The sequence below is a fragment of the Mixophyes fleayi genome, chromosome 3, assembly GCF_038048845.1.
Source record: "Mixophyes fleayi isolate aMixFle1 chromosome 3, aMixFle1.hap1, whole genome shotgun sequence".
In the NCBI taxonomy this organism is placed as follows: Eukaryota; Metazoa; Chordata; class Amphibia; order Anura; family Limnodynastidae; genus Mixophyes; species Mixophyes fleayi.
The window spans coordinates 136,616,506-136,632,605 of NC_134404.1; the positions used below are offsets into that span (position 1 = coordinate 136,616,506).

The 16,100-nt window shown below is 38.2% G+C and overlaps 1 protein-coding gene across 1 annotated transcript in view; it reads right to left on the reverse strand.

Moving 5' to 3' along the window:
• Positions 1–3,211: 3,211 nt before the first annotated feature.
• Positions 3,212–16,100, reverse strand: part of RNPEPL1 (arginyl aminopeptidase like 1) — a 38,363-nt gene continuing 25,474 nt past the window's right edge. Inside the window, exons 6-11 of the mRNA XM_075202408.1 lie at positions 15,476–15,589; positions 14,056–14,168; positions 13,872–13,980; positions 13,563–13,790; positions 8,662–8,804; positions 3,212–4,665 (exon numbers count right to left, since the gene is read on the reverse strand). Coding sequence (XP_075058509.1) covers positions 4,423–4,665; positions 8,662–8,804; positions 13,563–13,790; positions 13,872–13,980; positions 14,056–14,168; positions 15,476–15,589 — 950 coding nt within the window. The 3' untranslated portion in view covers positions 3,212–4,422. The remainder of the gene's footprint in view (positions 4,666–8,661; positions 8,805–13,562; positions 13,791–13,871; positions 13,981–14,055; positions 14,169–15,475; positions 15,590–16,100) is intronic.

A 16,100-nucleotide genomic window follows, 5' to 3' on the forward strand; every position in this document is an offset into this window, starting at 1 on the left:
GTATTTATTGTAAAAAATATCGTTTTACGACCAACCAAATGAGGCGAGAATCGTCCATTTGGGCAGACTTTCGACCATCGTGTAACTGTACACACTGACCCGACTTTTGAACGAGCAGTCGTATGTCGGCTGTTTGAGCCGATTATTGGACGAAAACAGTGTAGTGTGTACCCAGCTTTACACTGTCATGATCGAATATCATGTGGAAGATACAACTGTTCACACAGCTTCTATTTGCCTAATCTATAGGACATAATTTGGAACTCTTTTTACCAACAGTACATCACTTTGTGGACATAGCTTTATAGATATATGGACATATCGGTTACAGCTAAATCTGCCAGCCAAATAATTACATATCAGAGTCAGGTCTAAGTTATCAGTTTGTTACCATTGTAGCACCAGGGAATTTACTGACAATCTTAGAAACCCTCTCCCCAGGGAACTAATGGTCCCCAGCCAGCAGTTTGTAAAGCACCTTCTGTACTACTACTACCTGATACCCAAGATTAACTAAATCCTGGGGCATCAGAGTGAGAATATTGCACAAGAAAGACAGCTTGCTATAAATGAAAAGCTCTGTCATACCCTATTCTAAAAGTTTATCAGGTTTCTAGTGGGAGCTGTTAAACTTATAACCATAAACCTTGATCCCAAGACAATCGTGACCTGCTTTACAATATATTAAGCTCTTAGAAAGAAAATTAAAACATACAATATATAACAAGGCTTCTTGATGAGAGTGCTTTAAATTATATAACAAAGTTCCATAACATATCAATGATAAGTACACATCAGTGGCATAAAAATTTAAAATAAAAAGTTTAAAAAAAACCGTTTCAAACATTTGTATTATAACAAAACCTAAGAGGCTCTTAAGAATAATCAATTATCAGCAACTTAATTTGCGCATCCTTCTTTTCATAATCGTCCTATATTCCAGAGTACATAAATTATCAGTTGGCTATAGTATCAAGCCAGGGTAGTACTGAACACATCACAGACCGCATTGTAGTGGATCCAGTACTGTTTTACAACATTTCCTTTAATTCGTCATACCCCATTTTTTCTTTACAGACGGGTGACCTTTTGCTTGCAATACACTGTGTATAATATATCTGCTAGATAAAGTAATTATGTCTTCCCATTTCTCTACTTAATTCTATGTATAACCTCCTTGAGAATCAAATTAAAGACAGCTCCATCTAAGAATCTCTACAAAATTATGGTGAAATTTACTCTTCCAAAGTACCCAGCTAGTTCCCTAGATGAACACGGTTAAATTTGCATACACATGGAAGTTGGCATTTAACAGATAGTCATTTAAAATCTTGGGGCTAGATTTACTAAGCTGCGGGTTTGAAAAAGTGGGGATGTTGCCTATAGCAACCAATCAGATTCTAGCTATCATTTTGTAGAAGGTACTAAATAAATGAAAGCTAGAATCTGATTGGTTGCTATAGGCAACATCCCCACTTTTTCAAACCCGCAGCTTAGTAAATCTAGTCCTTGGAATCTATTCACCCCTGCCTGCTGTCTATAAACAGTGGGTGAGGCTGGGCTTTATTACACGTTTGCAAGAAGAAATCCCTGTCGCTGTGACGTCACAGGGTATAAAGGCCGCGATACCTGCATGGGAGACCTAAATATGGTCTTATTTAAGGCATTACTAATGTCTATTCACAATGCATTTAATAATAAATGCTATGTTTACCACTATTACGCTCAACTTTATTGGATTTATTAGTGCTGAAAACAGAGGAGACCTATTAATGTATCACATACGCCTCAAAGTGCCCTGGTTAGAAACAAACAAAAAAAAAACAATAATCAGGAAGACAATGTGATAAACAATTTGTGCTAATTTTTTTTAAAGTAACTATGGGAAGAATTCAGGAAAAGTATCTTTCATGATTTTGCCCATGTTTCTCCATCTACTGCCCAAAAAAATACAACAATATTTAAAACATTAACATACCATCTCTTTTGAAACTATAGGATACATAAACCAAACACTGTTCCAGACATTAAGGTGCAACTCCCTCAGGTCATGATGTGGTTAATTTTAATATTGCCAGATGAATATATTTTGCTCAGCTTTAGGAGACGACAACATATAGAAACTCATACCCTGCCTGTCCTTTTGGAAACTTTCACATACCTGCTTAAATACTGAAAAAAAACCTCTGAAAATAAAAGAAAGATAGGAAAAGATCAGATATACCATAGAACCTTTAAAGCTCCCAAACTGTGGTTTAATGAACAATTTAAATTGGCACCCTCTGAACTTGACTGACGCAAACCTTCATTTTTCTCTTCTGCCTAGCAGCAAATATATCCATTATTTATCAATTATGAAAATATTTGTGAGGATATAAATGTTTGGGTTCCAGTACAGTGTGGTTCCCAGCTTAAATTGACATGCTCTCCCAGAGTTAGAGCTTCCATATTCCTGGGGCATCATCTTACTTCATGAAGACATCTTCATACCTAGTGCCAAGGGATGACTGCACTTGGAACTTCATCAACTAGCAGAGACATCACACATTGCCAGGGGGCAGTTACGACAAGCATTGTTCATGCAGAGTTCGCCATTCCTCTCTCCCACCTCACCTTTCTAAGTTGGGCTGCAAGTAATGCCACATTAGCCCTAGCCAGTGAACCACTTTCTCGCTGGCCAAGGCTAATCTTTGCAACCGTAGACCACATTATTTCCTTTAGTCAGGTACTTACAGGCCCTGTTCTGTGGACTTGTTTGGCACTAGCTTCTATGGATTCTGAAAGCGGCCTGCACGTAGATCAAGGCCTGCCCACTGCACCAACTCATTTCGACGGGACTCTTGACAAAACCTGGCCATCCTTTTGAGTGACTTTCTGACAGACTCCAACAGAGACCATTTCAGATGCACACAACCAGCTCAGGTATCACATTGGTGCTGTTGAGTCTTAACTTCATCTGCCACCTACTTCAAGAAGTCCAGCTGCAAGACCCTCTTCTGATGGATACCCTGATGTCTTCTTCATCCAGTTCCAATTTTTTTACACTCATACCCCTTCTGTCCCCCCTTTCCCTTATCTGATCCATCTCTTGTCCCTTATTCCCTCAACCCTTCCTCTCTAAAGTGTTGAACTAAAGCCATTATAGAATTTCACAAATATGGCAGCTGGAGAAACTCTTGGCGCAATTTCAATCTGTAGCCAAGATAAAATATCAAGAAACATAGTTAAGTTTATTTTTTCCAAGCAAACAAAGCTTTTACAGTCATGTTTTAATAGTAACCCAATAACCAAAGTTTAAGACACAATCCATGTTTAGTTGACTAAGGCGCTTAGAAGTTACCTCCTTTTCTCCCGTGGACATATAGAAAATGAAGCTGGAGGAAGGGTAAACACACTGTTTAATTTTCAGATGTTTAAATGGCATTTATACTTAACAATAAAACATTAAATAAGTTTTTATTCTGTGTTTCATCCCCTAGAAACTTTGCTTACAGCAATACAAAAGAGCAGTAAAATAGCAAATCAGCAAAGGAAACGGCAATGTCTTGCTGGTAGGTGAAGTATGAAAGGATCCAATTTTCTCTGCTCAGATGGCTATATATGTCATTAGAAAAGAAGGCTGGCTTTCTATTAATTAAAAAAAATCATGAGCACATATGGTTAAACCAACCTTCTGCACTTACTACTATTAGTCTCTGGAAAACCATCAGTGTGTTTATACAGAATCATAGGTGCAGCTGTAAAGAAGGTGTAATCAACTGTAGGTTATGTTTTAGCCTGATGTCACACTAAAACAAAATTTAAAATGGCTATTTCTGCACCACAAGTAATTAACAAATTAAAATTTGATCAAGTAAAACACTCCAAAATTTAGTAAAAAAGTAAAAAAAAAACCTTATGCGTGCTGGAGACTTGAATCAAGTAGACAAGTAAGCCCATAAATTCAAGGATTCTGCAGAACTAGTTTGTTGTGGCCATTTGACCGTAAAAAAGAAGACATGCCAGGAAGCATAATGTTAAATAACATTAAATAATTTTCTCTTTTTCTTTTTTTTTTTTTAGAAAAACAAAAACAAGAACTTCAGGCAGAGATCAACTACCGTCACAAGAAAGATATCTAAATAAGGTGTAAAATGCATAGATGTTCTGGAATCAATTCCAGTCAACCCACAACAGTTTCCTAAAACAGGTATAAGCACCAGTTGGCACCTCTCTTCCCTCTGAAAACTAGATAAGGAGAGTTCAGTCATTGGGGTTGTGTGTCTTTGTTCCCCACCTGAGCATTGTTGGGTGGGGTTGAAATTTGCATCCTCCACCCCAGTGCAAAGATTCTCGGCACACTCCCCAGATGGGACTGGACAAGGCACAGCCTGGTTGGATTAGGAGCCACTTCGCTGATGCGTCATTGCATGTCGAGCCCTGTCAGGCTGTCACATTCACATCCCTGAGAGAGGAGGAGCCTTGTGTACAAAGCTCAGTAGACAGGATAGGTAAGACAGTGTCCGACTGCACCACAGAAGCTCCCTGGGTCAAGATCTGCTGGATAGTTTTACGAAGATTTGGATGTAAACGCCCATGTGTCTGATAGAAAATTTCCAGGGCACAAGATTTCAGTGGTCCAGCACTCAGGTCTTCATAAAGAGGGATAGTGTACATTCTAGAAGTCTAGGAGAAAGGAACAACAAAAATCAATACCACAACTATGACACACATTGCCAGGAGTCTAGAATATTAAAATATACAAAACGTTAAGACGATCTTTTAAACACCCATGCAAAGCCCCCACCTCACACATAAAATGGGAATTAGGCCAGAAGTTATGGCTAGCAAATGATTAGGTCATTAATGTTGTAACATCCAGTTGGGTATTTAACCAAAATTTTTTTTTTTTATTTTGACATTATGTACTGCTTTTTAATCAATCAGTAATTCAATTACTTTTCTGCAGCAGGCTCATCCCCAATTCTATTTTCTCTTGGGGTGCAAAAAGCCCCAATCCTGCCACCCTATTCTTGGCACACAAATGTCCAAGTTTATTGTATCACTTGAATGCAAAGGATACCCAAAAGAGGTACAATAGGATAAAATGATGGTATAGGAATAATGGATGATCCCTTCTAATTCATTGGAGATGTATCTCTCTGAATGGCTAGTGCCAGATAGCCCTTGGTTTTAAATTATAACATGCTGTTTTAATAACCAAATAAAACCAGTTTAAACATGACTTTTAAACATTAATTTAAGAAGATGATATTTTACCCATATATTGTCTTCATACATAAGTAAAACATCCATATATAAAGCTATTCAGTGCCATAGGAGCGCTAGGTCAAACACTTCATTAAAATAAATTTATTTAAACCACTGAATACATATATTGTGAATATGGCCATAGACACCAGAAATGAAAAAAATTATATAGCATTGAAACAGTCACATGTATTGAATAGCTAAAAGAGTATATATAAAAGATATATTTTGTACCACTGAGGAATGATATATAGAAGGACTGGTATGGAGATATTACTCGCTAAAAGAGAGATGTTTACCGTGCTGATGAAACTGGGACTAGAAAGACAATATATCTTAATGTATTTTAATGAAGTGTTTGACCTAGCGCTCCTATTGTTTCTTTTGTACATTCTGTTTGTGTATAGGTTTGGTACCTATTAGGGTAGCTGCTGGTCCGCGTTTCTTAGGTCTAAACCTAGCGCCCATAACATATGCTTTTTTTGTGTTTGTATTCAGTGCCATGTCACACTTTGCATATTCCTTTCTGCAATGATCATAATGTTCTCCTTGTTTTAACTCCATTGTTACCTCCCACCACAACATGGCCACTCCACCCATAATATCCATACCACACTCACCACTAAAACACAGGTGTTAGATTGCGAACTTTTCAGTCATTCCAACACACACTTCTGTGTACTCACATTTATTATACCCCCACTCATCTAACACACTCTGTCTGGTCTTAATGTCATCTCCATCTGGATGAGTCAGACAGATACTAAATCTAGTACTAAACCCCCATTCATGGTATGGATATTCCCTTATTCCCCCTAAAAAATGCCACAACACCCCCAGTCTTGGTGTCACCTTTCACTGCCTTCTTATTTACCCCTCCGATCAGTTTAAGATTTTCAGCCCCTTCTGTTAACATTGCCATTATTTACACAATTTCCCTTAGCAACTAACCCATTGATTCCCTTATCTTAATAGGACTTTTCAAGATATTGCAGTGCTGCTACCAAACTCTACAACTCTTGTAAATCAATTTGTGTGCCGCCTTCTGTGCAAATCCCTGCATTAATTCATTATATACCCAGTTAAACTATGTCCTATTCAAAATCCTGCATCTCTGACTTAATCTCCAAATATGCTCCTGCATATCTATTGTTCTCACACTTCTATGACTTTTCTCACAGTAGGCCTCTTCCCTGATGCTCCATACGCTCCAAGTCATCATTTAAGATCCACCTTCATTTCCACTGTTTCCGGTTCTCTTCACTGAAATAATACTTGTTGATTTTTTTTCTAACATAAACATTTATTCAATCAACAATAAAAGTTGCTTATCTGCAGACCGAACAGTAGGGTCCAAAACTGGAAGTTGTTCTTTCCAGTGGTGACTTAAGAAGCTCTGATGTCCTTCCTACATGTTGTGCCCTGAATATCTACGAGTACTACTTCAGTTGCATAGCTTGAACAACTGAACAGTAGGAGAAATACAAGATGGAGAGGCTTGAAGTCCAACACAGGACAGAAAGGTAGTCTTAGGCCCCATAAGTACATTGGAGTAAACACCCGAGCATCACTGATGCACAAGTATCCAGGTTATTAGTGTGCATGTGTGCGAGTCCAGCACTTAGGATCCAAGAAATAAACAAGCAAAATGGAAGAGGCAGTCAAAACCCATGAATTTGGCCATGACTTCCACAGATTTCCCAGAGCCTATATAGTCAACTTCTGACTGACCCAACGTGAACAGAGCAACAGAATTGTCTGGATGATTTTGACGACTCTCTAAGCTTGGAGTCCAATATTTTGGTAGACCAAGAGCATTTTCTCCAGCTACTGCCATTTGTAGGGTGTTAAGATACCCTTACACAGAAAGTTTGAGGGAGGAGACACAAAAAAATGTGCAGTAACTAGCAAGGGTTCAACGAACCAGAAATGTACTCTTGCCACTTGTTTCCTATGAAATCATCTTTTCGAAATGCAGACCAAACTATAACTTCCATGTAAAATGCAAGAGTAACCAGTGCTTATTAGAATTGGGGTCCACTGACAAAGCCTTAATAGTCTTAAAGTGTATATAAAAGTATATAAGTGTAAATAAGTGTAAAGTGTCTGAGTGGGGATGTCACTAATTAAATATTTCCCTCACATACTGCCAGGGGAGTGAAACTGAGCAAATCCATCTTGAGTGCAAAATGAGTACCTGGAAAATTTTGTGCTGCAGGGTAGAAAATGTAAAATGCACAATATGATTTAGAGTTGTGAGCGGTGAGTGGCCTAGTGCATCTCTAAAATGCAGTGTACAGTATGTATAAAGCTATAGTATGTGTGGACAGCAATTAAAAGCAGCAGTTTCTGCGCTGCATGCTTTTTGTGGCATTTTATCCATTGCAGTGCAATATGGTTTGCTTGGCTACACGCAGGCAACATTTGTACCTAACTCTAAATCGCCCGTCATGTCTCTTAAGAGAAGAAAGAAATGGAGGATGATACAGTCCAACAATCTAATATTCAAGCACTTGCAGCTAGAATAGCTGTGGCACACGAGACAGAAGTTGTAGGTGCAGCCTTCCTGTCATATCTTCTCTTCAAACCCAGTACTGTGCTTCATCACACTCCTCAGAGACAGTAGAAGAGGTAGGAGGTGTGGAGAGACCAGTCTCTTCTGACACCACTGGGTGTCAGAAGCAGAATCCAGAAATCATTTAAACATAATAATCAAAGACACCGGATATGTCTGTGGCCCAAACCTCACTGCCGAGAACGGTTAATTAAGGATAGGAGCGACCTCTCCTCTGTTACCAAGAGTTCTCCCTTCTGTGGCTTGTGCTTAATCCTATGTGCAAACACGTCACATAAAATACATATTACAAAAAATCAGGCACATTCATATAAAGATGGCCACAAATTGCATTGGTACTTACTTAGAATGGGGCATATGAAATAACTTGGGTGGGATTCTCTGTTTAACTCACCTATTTAAACTAAGGACTACGTCAAATATACAGTATGTATACATTGGGTGTTTTGACCAAAGTGTTTATAGGCTCTCATGGCGTAGTGGACACGCAATCATCGACCCCAATGGTGCCCATATCAGATATAAATGAGAAATATGAAGAAAAAAAATTAAAAAAAATGTATGAAGCATCGATTTCTGCAATTACTTTTAAAGGCAAGTTTGCCTTTAAAAGCCATTGCCACTTTAAATTTTCCGGTGATTTGCAGGAACTGAAGCTTCATACATTTACCCCCATGAGATTTTTGTATAACAGCTAGGATATGTAGGTTTTCCAAGGTCTATCATGGATTTTATTAGAACGTCAGCAATGTGTCCAATTGACAATAGAAATGAGAGCAGTGTGTGTACCAGACAAAGCCTATATTTAGTTTACAAAAGATTAAGCTAAGACTAACTTGGCAGAGCAGGAAGTGGCGCACCCGGGGCAAGTCTGTCTGGAAGTTGTTTCGCACCACAATCTGCAACCAACGGATACGGATTTCTGTATTCATAGTAGCCAAATCAGCAGAATAACACAGGGACAGCTGGAGCATAACCTCTGAAAAACAGGGAACAGAAGGGTCAGAAACAGAGTGATAAATAAAGCAGCTTCTCCAAATTAAGTCTTTTGTCCCAGGACTCAGTTATAGATTGTTAAATGATTGACAACAGGTAGAGATCTGAGCTTAAGGCATATAATAGGTAACTATAAAACCATGTATACTGAATTCTTTCATTACAAATATAAAACATTGAAAATTTGGAAGCAACAAACAAATTAGCCACTTTATTATTTGCAATGCTCTAATTTATATAGATCAGCACTCACTCCCTTAGTAACCATATTTACACTTGACAAAACCTAGGCTACACATGCATCGCTCCCTGAAAGAAGATCTGCACTTCCGGGCAAAAGGTCCATGTTATTAAAAACAAAACCTAATAAAGTCAGACACTTAGAATTTCAAGGAACAAAGTTCAAAACACCACAGAAGGGGTGCACCGGCAGGCTGGCGGGGTATAGATTGGGAAGAGCTCGAGTTTTTGGTCAAGTTCCTGTCGTCACACTCTATACCCCATGCGTGTTCCCTATGGACTACTGACCAATGGGACCAAAGATCCTCTACCTATGTTCACTCAAAAAAAAAGGGGACAAAAAGTTTATATAATGTTTTTGCCAAAGACAAGTAGAATAAAAATATTGTACACAAATCATTTCAGGTTACCTCTAAAGAAGCACAGGTTACACTACTTAATATTGTGTTGGCTTAAAAAACCTTGTATTCTACGCATTTACTTACACATACATTAATCCAGGATAAACAGTTTAATTTGGTGGATATACACAATAGTACAAGTCTCTACTCTTTCCAGTTCAAAGTGGCTTTTGGCCCTAAAAAAAAAATGTATTGTCCTGCTTCACCTGCCAATATCTAGCACGCACAAGAAAGATACAAAGATATGCAAATCTCCAACTCTACTGATAGAAACAGAAAGAACCATCAATAACAGAGGAGATTGCAAATGATTATTCAACTAAATGAAATTGCATCCTCAAGAAAGTGTTACTCAGACACATGGACTGTTTGTAAGATAGATAATATGTGACATTTTCTTGGAGTCCTTAATCAGCTCTGGTAGTAGCCTCAAGTCAGTGATTTGTGTTGTACATAAAAATAATGGTCTCTACCAGGTAAACTCTGACTTTAAACATGAATGAGCTTTTAATTGCAACAGAAGTGCCAAAAATAATAACCCTAGCCCTAAAAGGGAGTGTTGACAAACTTATTCCACTCTCACTATGAAGTGCACAGCTTGTCCACATTACACTTTATCTGAAGACTTTCCTTGCCGGAATAATAAAGAAATATAAAAACACAAGGGAGGTGACGGGGAGGAAATCTTCCTGGAAGCCCCCTTAAGCTAGACACTTAGACAATTTTATTCATATACATTAAAAAGCCATAATCTATTATTTCCTACAGTGCCACCTATTTCTAAATATGACAAAATATTAAAATCATGAGGAAAAGTGATCACTGAAAAGAATAACATTAAAAACCATGATCTGTCAATTATCTATATATATATATATATATATATATATATATATATATATATATATATGCCTAGTGGCGTGTGTTAGTCTGTCTGTGTGTGAAAAAAATAAAACCAAGCTGCAGCGCCACCTGCTGGGCGGAGTTATACACTGACCTACTAAATTCTTAGTGTGTGTGTGGGGAAAAAAAATCAGAAAGGGCTGAAATTTGGTATACTAAGATGTTTTTAATTTGTTAATTGTTAAAAGTGTTTATAAAGATTTAAAAAAAATATATATATATTTCTTGAAGGAGAAGTGACAGTTGGGAGTGGTTGGTGGTTGCCAGGGGTGACAGTTGGGAGTGGTTGCCGGGGGTGACAGTTGGGAGTGGTTGGTGGTTGCCGGGGGGGTGACAGTTGGGAGTGGTTGGTGGTTGCCGGGGGGTGACAGTTGGGAGTGGTTGGTGGTTGCCGGGGGTGACAGTTGGGAGTGGTTGGTGGTTGCCGAGGGTGACAGAACGAGAGGAGTGTGATACTCAGGACCGCTGAGAGAGATCCCTGTGATTGGATAGACATCTGGATAGATGTGGCGATAAAGATGAAGGATGAGGTGATGGAGAAGAATGATGAGGTGGTGACATGTGGACAAAACCACGTTAAAAAAAGGGCGCTTACGTCGGGAAGTAACGCTCTTCCCCTGAGGAGGCCTGGGCTATGGCCCAAATGCATGACAAGAACCTTTTTAACACCTTAAGTAGCTTGATTTGACTAGAATGCATGAGTATCAAGCACGGGTTAACTTGTTTCACTATATCGGTCTTATTTGTGGCAAAAAAACATCAATATATTTTAAAGAAATAATGTCTAATAATATAAAGAAAACATATAATTTTGGTTAATAAATTAATTTTTTAAATTATTTAAATGTATTTTTTATAGTATTGTTGTACATATCAGGTAAATCATCTCTAAGAAACTCCAAACTAACATTTGATTTAGATTCACTTAGCCCTGTAAAGTTTCTAATATCATTCATATATATTATTGGGATAATTCACCTAGGTGTATCTTGTGTTCCTCTCTATGCTGCCCAGATTCTTATTATTGGTTGGGTGTTATCCTTTAACACAATTATATTAAACTCCAGTTCATCAGATCAAAATTTACGCACTTGACCCAGACACTGTTTAGATAAAATAGATGATACTTTTAATAATAGCAAGTATGGTAGTTTCCTATCATCAAATGGCTATAGTTCCCATGTAAATGTTCCCTATACCCTTACATGTATCCAAATTGATAAGAGTTGGTAACATATCTGGCAATAGAGTTGTCTTTTTGCAGATTCTAAATTGATTGTGAAAATACATCAGCATGACCTGCCATTCAGTAACCTCTGTGTATATCATACACCATTAGTTCTTGTCCCTATGCACATTTTACTTTATTTTTGGACAAGTCTATCACTGAGTTTTCAGTCATTCATTTCATCATTTTCTTCACATATGTTTAAAATTCACTTTACTCAATTTGCCACATTTAGACAAGATAATACTGAATCAAAAGATAAACCCTGATCTGGCGCCAAAAAAGTGAGTGAGTAATACTGGAACAAGTGGATGCTGAATAAAAATATAGTCTTCTATCTTTAAATGAGGAAAAATATGACCAAAACAAGCTGCTGCACAAACTAAGGTGGCTGCGTTTGGTTCCCATTTAGACAAGACCATACATGAGACACGCACTGTATAGTGTGAGCTTATAGCACTTTCTCTGAAGTGACTTACAATACCACAAAACATAGTCCATATACTGCTGGGTTCCCCCTCTGCAGCCCAGCCCAGTCAGTCTTTTCGGGTTCCCTGCCTCCCACAAGTCACGGCTTGCCTGCCACATGCAGATCTATACTGGGACCTCTGACATCGGAGTAACCACACATTTTCAATACGGTGGGGGGGGGGGGGGGGGGGGGGGATCCTGCAAACCCAGGCCTGAACAGGTGGCCAATTAGCATCACCTAGCCTGTAATTAGCACAATAGATATAAAAGGTCTTATGTACTTATGCCCATATCTTTTTTCCAAAACTGCATTCCTTCGTCCCTCTCGTTTCAATAAATTGATTTTTATTTATGCAATTACTTTACCCCCCTCCCCCCCATCACTCCTTTGCATATGACTGAGACATTGTATTTATACATTATTAAAAGTTTCAAAATGAAACAGATCAGAAGCAATTTACAAAGTGACTGAAGAATGCTCTCATAGGAACAGTTCTAGCTTTTCTTAAAGCTTTTAGATTTTTTGCATAAAAGTTCTCTCTTATACCCCATTCATACTGCACCAAAATCCCGGGTTTTTCCTGGGTCAAGCTCAAACGACCCGGGTCTTGGTGCAGTATGAATGGTACAAGTGAAAAATCCCGGGTCTAAAAACCCGGGTCTTCAACCCGGGATTTATCGAGGGGTAATTCCCGGGTCGGACCCGGGTTGCCTGCACTATGAATGGTGCAACCTGGGTTTTTGCATAGTTGCATAGGGGAGAGAGGGTTTTTGCATAGGGGAGGGGGGGGGGGAGAGAGAGACAGAGAGAGAGACAGAGAGAGAGAGAGAGACAGAGAGAGAGAGAGAGAGAGACACACACAGAGAGAGATTTGAGTTTTTGTTTTTTTTCTTTTCTTCCATATTCCAGCTTTCAGCCAATGAAAAGTGCTCTGGTGATGACTCCCACAAATTGCCAGGGCACAGACTTGTGCAGTATGAATGGGGTCAACCCAGGAAATTCCCGGGTCCAAGGTGCAGTATGAATGGTGTTTCTGAGCTGGGATGCAACGAGCCCCTGCAAAAACCCGGCTTCAAAAACCCGGGATATTGCAGGGGCGGCAGTATGAAAGTGGTATAAGTAGTAGAAGAAAGCATGGGCCCTAATTTGTACTTTAGTCACGAATGAGCAGGAATAAACACACTCAAATGACTGAAGACAAAATATAAGCATCTTACTTTAGAAATTACTTTACAGGAATTCTTGTTAAAAACAACAGTTGGACCTGGACAGATGTATTTCTCCTTTTACTCCCTCCTCCCTACTTTTTTGCCCATGTTTATGGAGGAAAGATACCAGCACTATTTTAGTGTGTATAAATTAACATATCAATGCGATCCAACTGTCAAGAACTTTATAGCAGCTTGTGATAGATTTAGAATATTCAGTAGTGGTAAATTATTCCATTTTCCAAATACATTCTTAGACATAGAGACATATATAAACACACGCTGTCACCTGGCCGCAGTGGAGACTGGTCTAAAAGCTTGTCCAAAAATAGCACGGTCTGGAAAGTTTGCCAGTCTGTGATATTAGCAAAATTGGCAGCAGCTTCAATATCCAAAGGTTCAGCCATCCATAATTCACTCAAAGCCTCCACTGGCGAAGTGAACACAGACCCCTGAGAAAGATCTGGCTGGGTCAGAGGAGGCCCTGGGGCATTTAGCCAACGCTCAAACTCCAAGCCTGAAGATGATGAAAAACAGATCATGAGGATTTGTCACACACATAAAAAATAATGCCAGCTCTGCTATTCACTCGACTCACCTTCACTATACGCTGTACTCTCCCCTTTCAAATGAGGGAAAAAACCGAGATAAGACTGGAGCAGATCATGAGCTACAACACTGCTGAACTTAAACTTCTCAATATAATCCTGCAGAAGAGAGATTATTATTATTATTATTATGAAACAAAATATATTTAATTAAAAGCAGAACTATGCAGATACCCTGAGGAAGGCGTCAAAGTTGTCCTGGTCCCCACATAACTGGGACAGATAGTGCACAAAGCAGAAGCCCTTCTCATATGTGAATAGATTCATGAGGTTACTTGGGTTCACACCTGGAAATATAGAAGAGATGGTTTATATACACGAATATCTTCTCAGAGAACTGTAAACTCTTACTCTACATTGTTTTTAAAATGATAAATAATACATACATGATACACTAGAGCAGTAGGATTAAAATACCAGACAGAAAATATTAACTAGCATATATTTTATAATGTCTAAACAATGGCCTCAGGACACTGGGGGTTTCTCTATAAATAAGGAGGCTGAAAGAGGAGTTAAAAGAATATACATGAGGCTGTCTATCACAGAGCTCAATATATAAATGTGGCTTGTTAGATTCGTACTTGGATGGGAAGTAGCGATATCAGTTTTGAGCTTTATTGGATCCCATCAGGAAAGTGTCCTGAAGATGTGGGAGGAGCCTAATCTGTCTGTAATGGAGCGGGAGGTAATACTTTACTTTTAACAGAGCTGCAGTGTCAGATTTGCACTGAAGAATGTATGTTATCATCGGGTTCTTATGTTAAAATTTAAATTTTGTGGTCCTTTAACATGGTGGTAAACAAATAACCTTTTATAGAAAGAAAAAAAAAAAATACTGCCATTATCAGTTGAAATTAGTAAAAGTGGCCATGGTTTTGAAGAATGACTCAATCATACTGAAAAAATTAGGGGTAGCAAGGTTCATTATGTACAACGTTATGGCTAAAAGTGACAAAAATATATATATTTTTACCCAAAAAATGACTTTTTACGCCAAATGTTATTAAGACAGCTAACTAGTGTAATTAATTACATTTTACATGCACGTATTAACCCAATCTGTCTAGATGTTTAGATGTCTATAAAGAGCCACAATAGTAAAATTAATTGTCATTGACAGTCTGAGATATATCAAGGGAGCAACAAGCTGTATTGTTCAGAACAAACATTCCGAACTGCAGTGCATCCATGTACAATTCTTAGATAATGACCCCTGAAAAGCCTACATTTGTAGAGGAGGAAAGACACTGGGGCAGTTCTCCCTGGATGAAGTTTTCATTAAAGGACATAATATTTAAATAAAGGATAACATTGTAAAATTAAAATAGTGGGTATTGTGTGACAAATCCACAGACTAAGTAGTTTTTCTTGCACACAGAAGTACTGGTGGCCATATTAAGGGAGTCCATCTCATCTAATGTAAGTGAACTTTTTAGCAGATGTGGATAAAATATAGTAAATCCTCTTTGAATTTTGTCAAAAATAAACAGATTAAAAAAACAAACAATTTTTTTTTTTTTTTTTTTTTTAAATAACCCTTTCGTGATACATGGTACTGATAATTTTAAGATATTCGCAATAACTTTTTTACCTGGATCCAGTTTGGCCTGTAGTCGACTGAATGGGGTATCGTGGCCAAGAATTCGGATCTGTCTGTGCAAAGCTTCAAGGCGGAAGGTGGTCTCTAGACATGTGAAAGCAGCACCTGACAAACACAAACAATGGCAATGTATTAAGATTACAGTATCAAGTCAGTTAAATGTGTTAATGACTATGTTGGTAAAGAAATTATACAAATATACAAATGTACAAAGTAAAATATATTACAAAGGCAAGAAATTAGAGGTTTTGTATGGAGAAATGGTGTATTTTTTTCTTACATTTTCCAAGCAGAAACAGAATACATAATGTTAGTTAATTAGATGCAATAAGATACAGAACATGAAAGTGGGATTTACGTATTGCTACAGGATATAGGGTAGGGGTGAATCCTGTTAAGGAGATACAAATTAATTTACCAGCTATAAGCCAAAATTTCCTCAATGTTTCCACTTTTCACTGTGTAACTATATAAGTTTAAAGTGTGACTCCATCAGGCCACTATACACCTTGCTAGACTGTAACCTTTGTCGTAATAAAAAGATGAAAACTATAAACGCGAGACGAGGGAGGTTTTCACGCCTGCATCTTTAGTGTGTGGATGGCAGACAGAGATG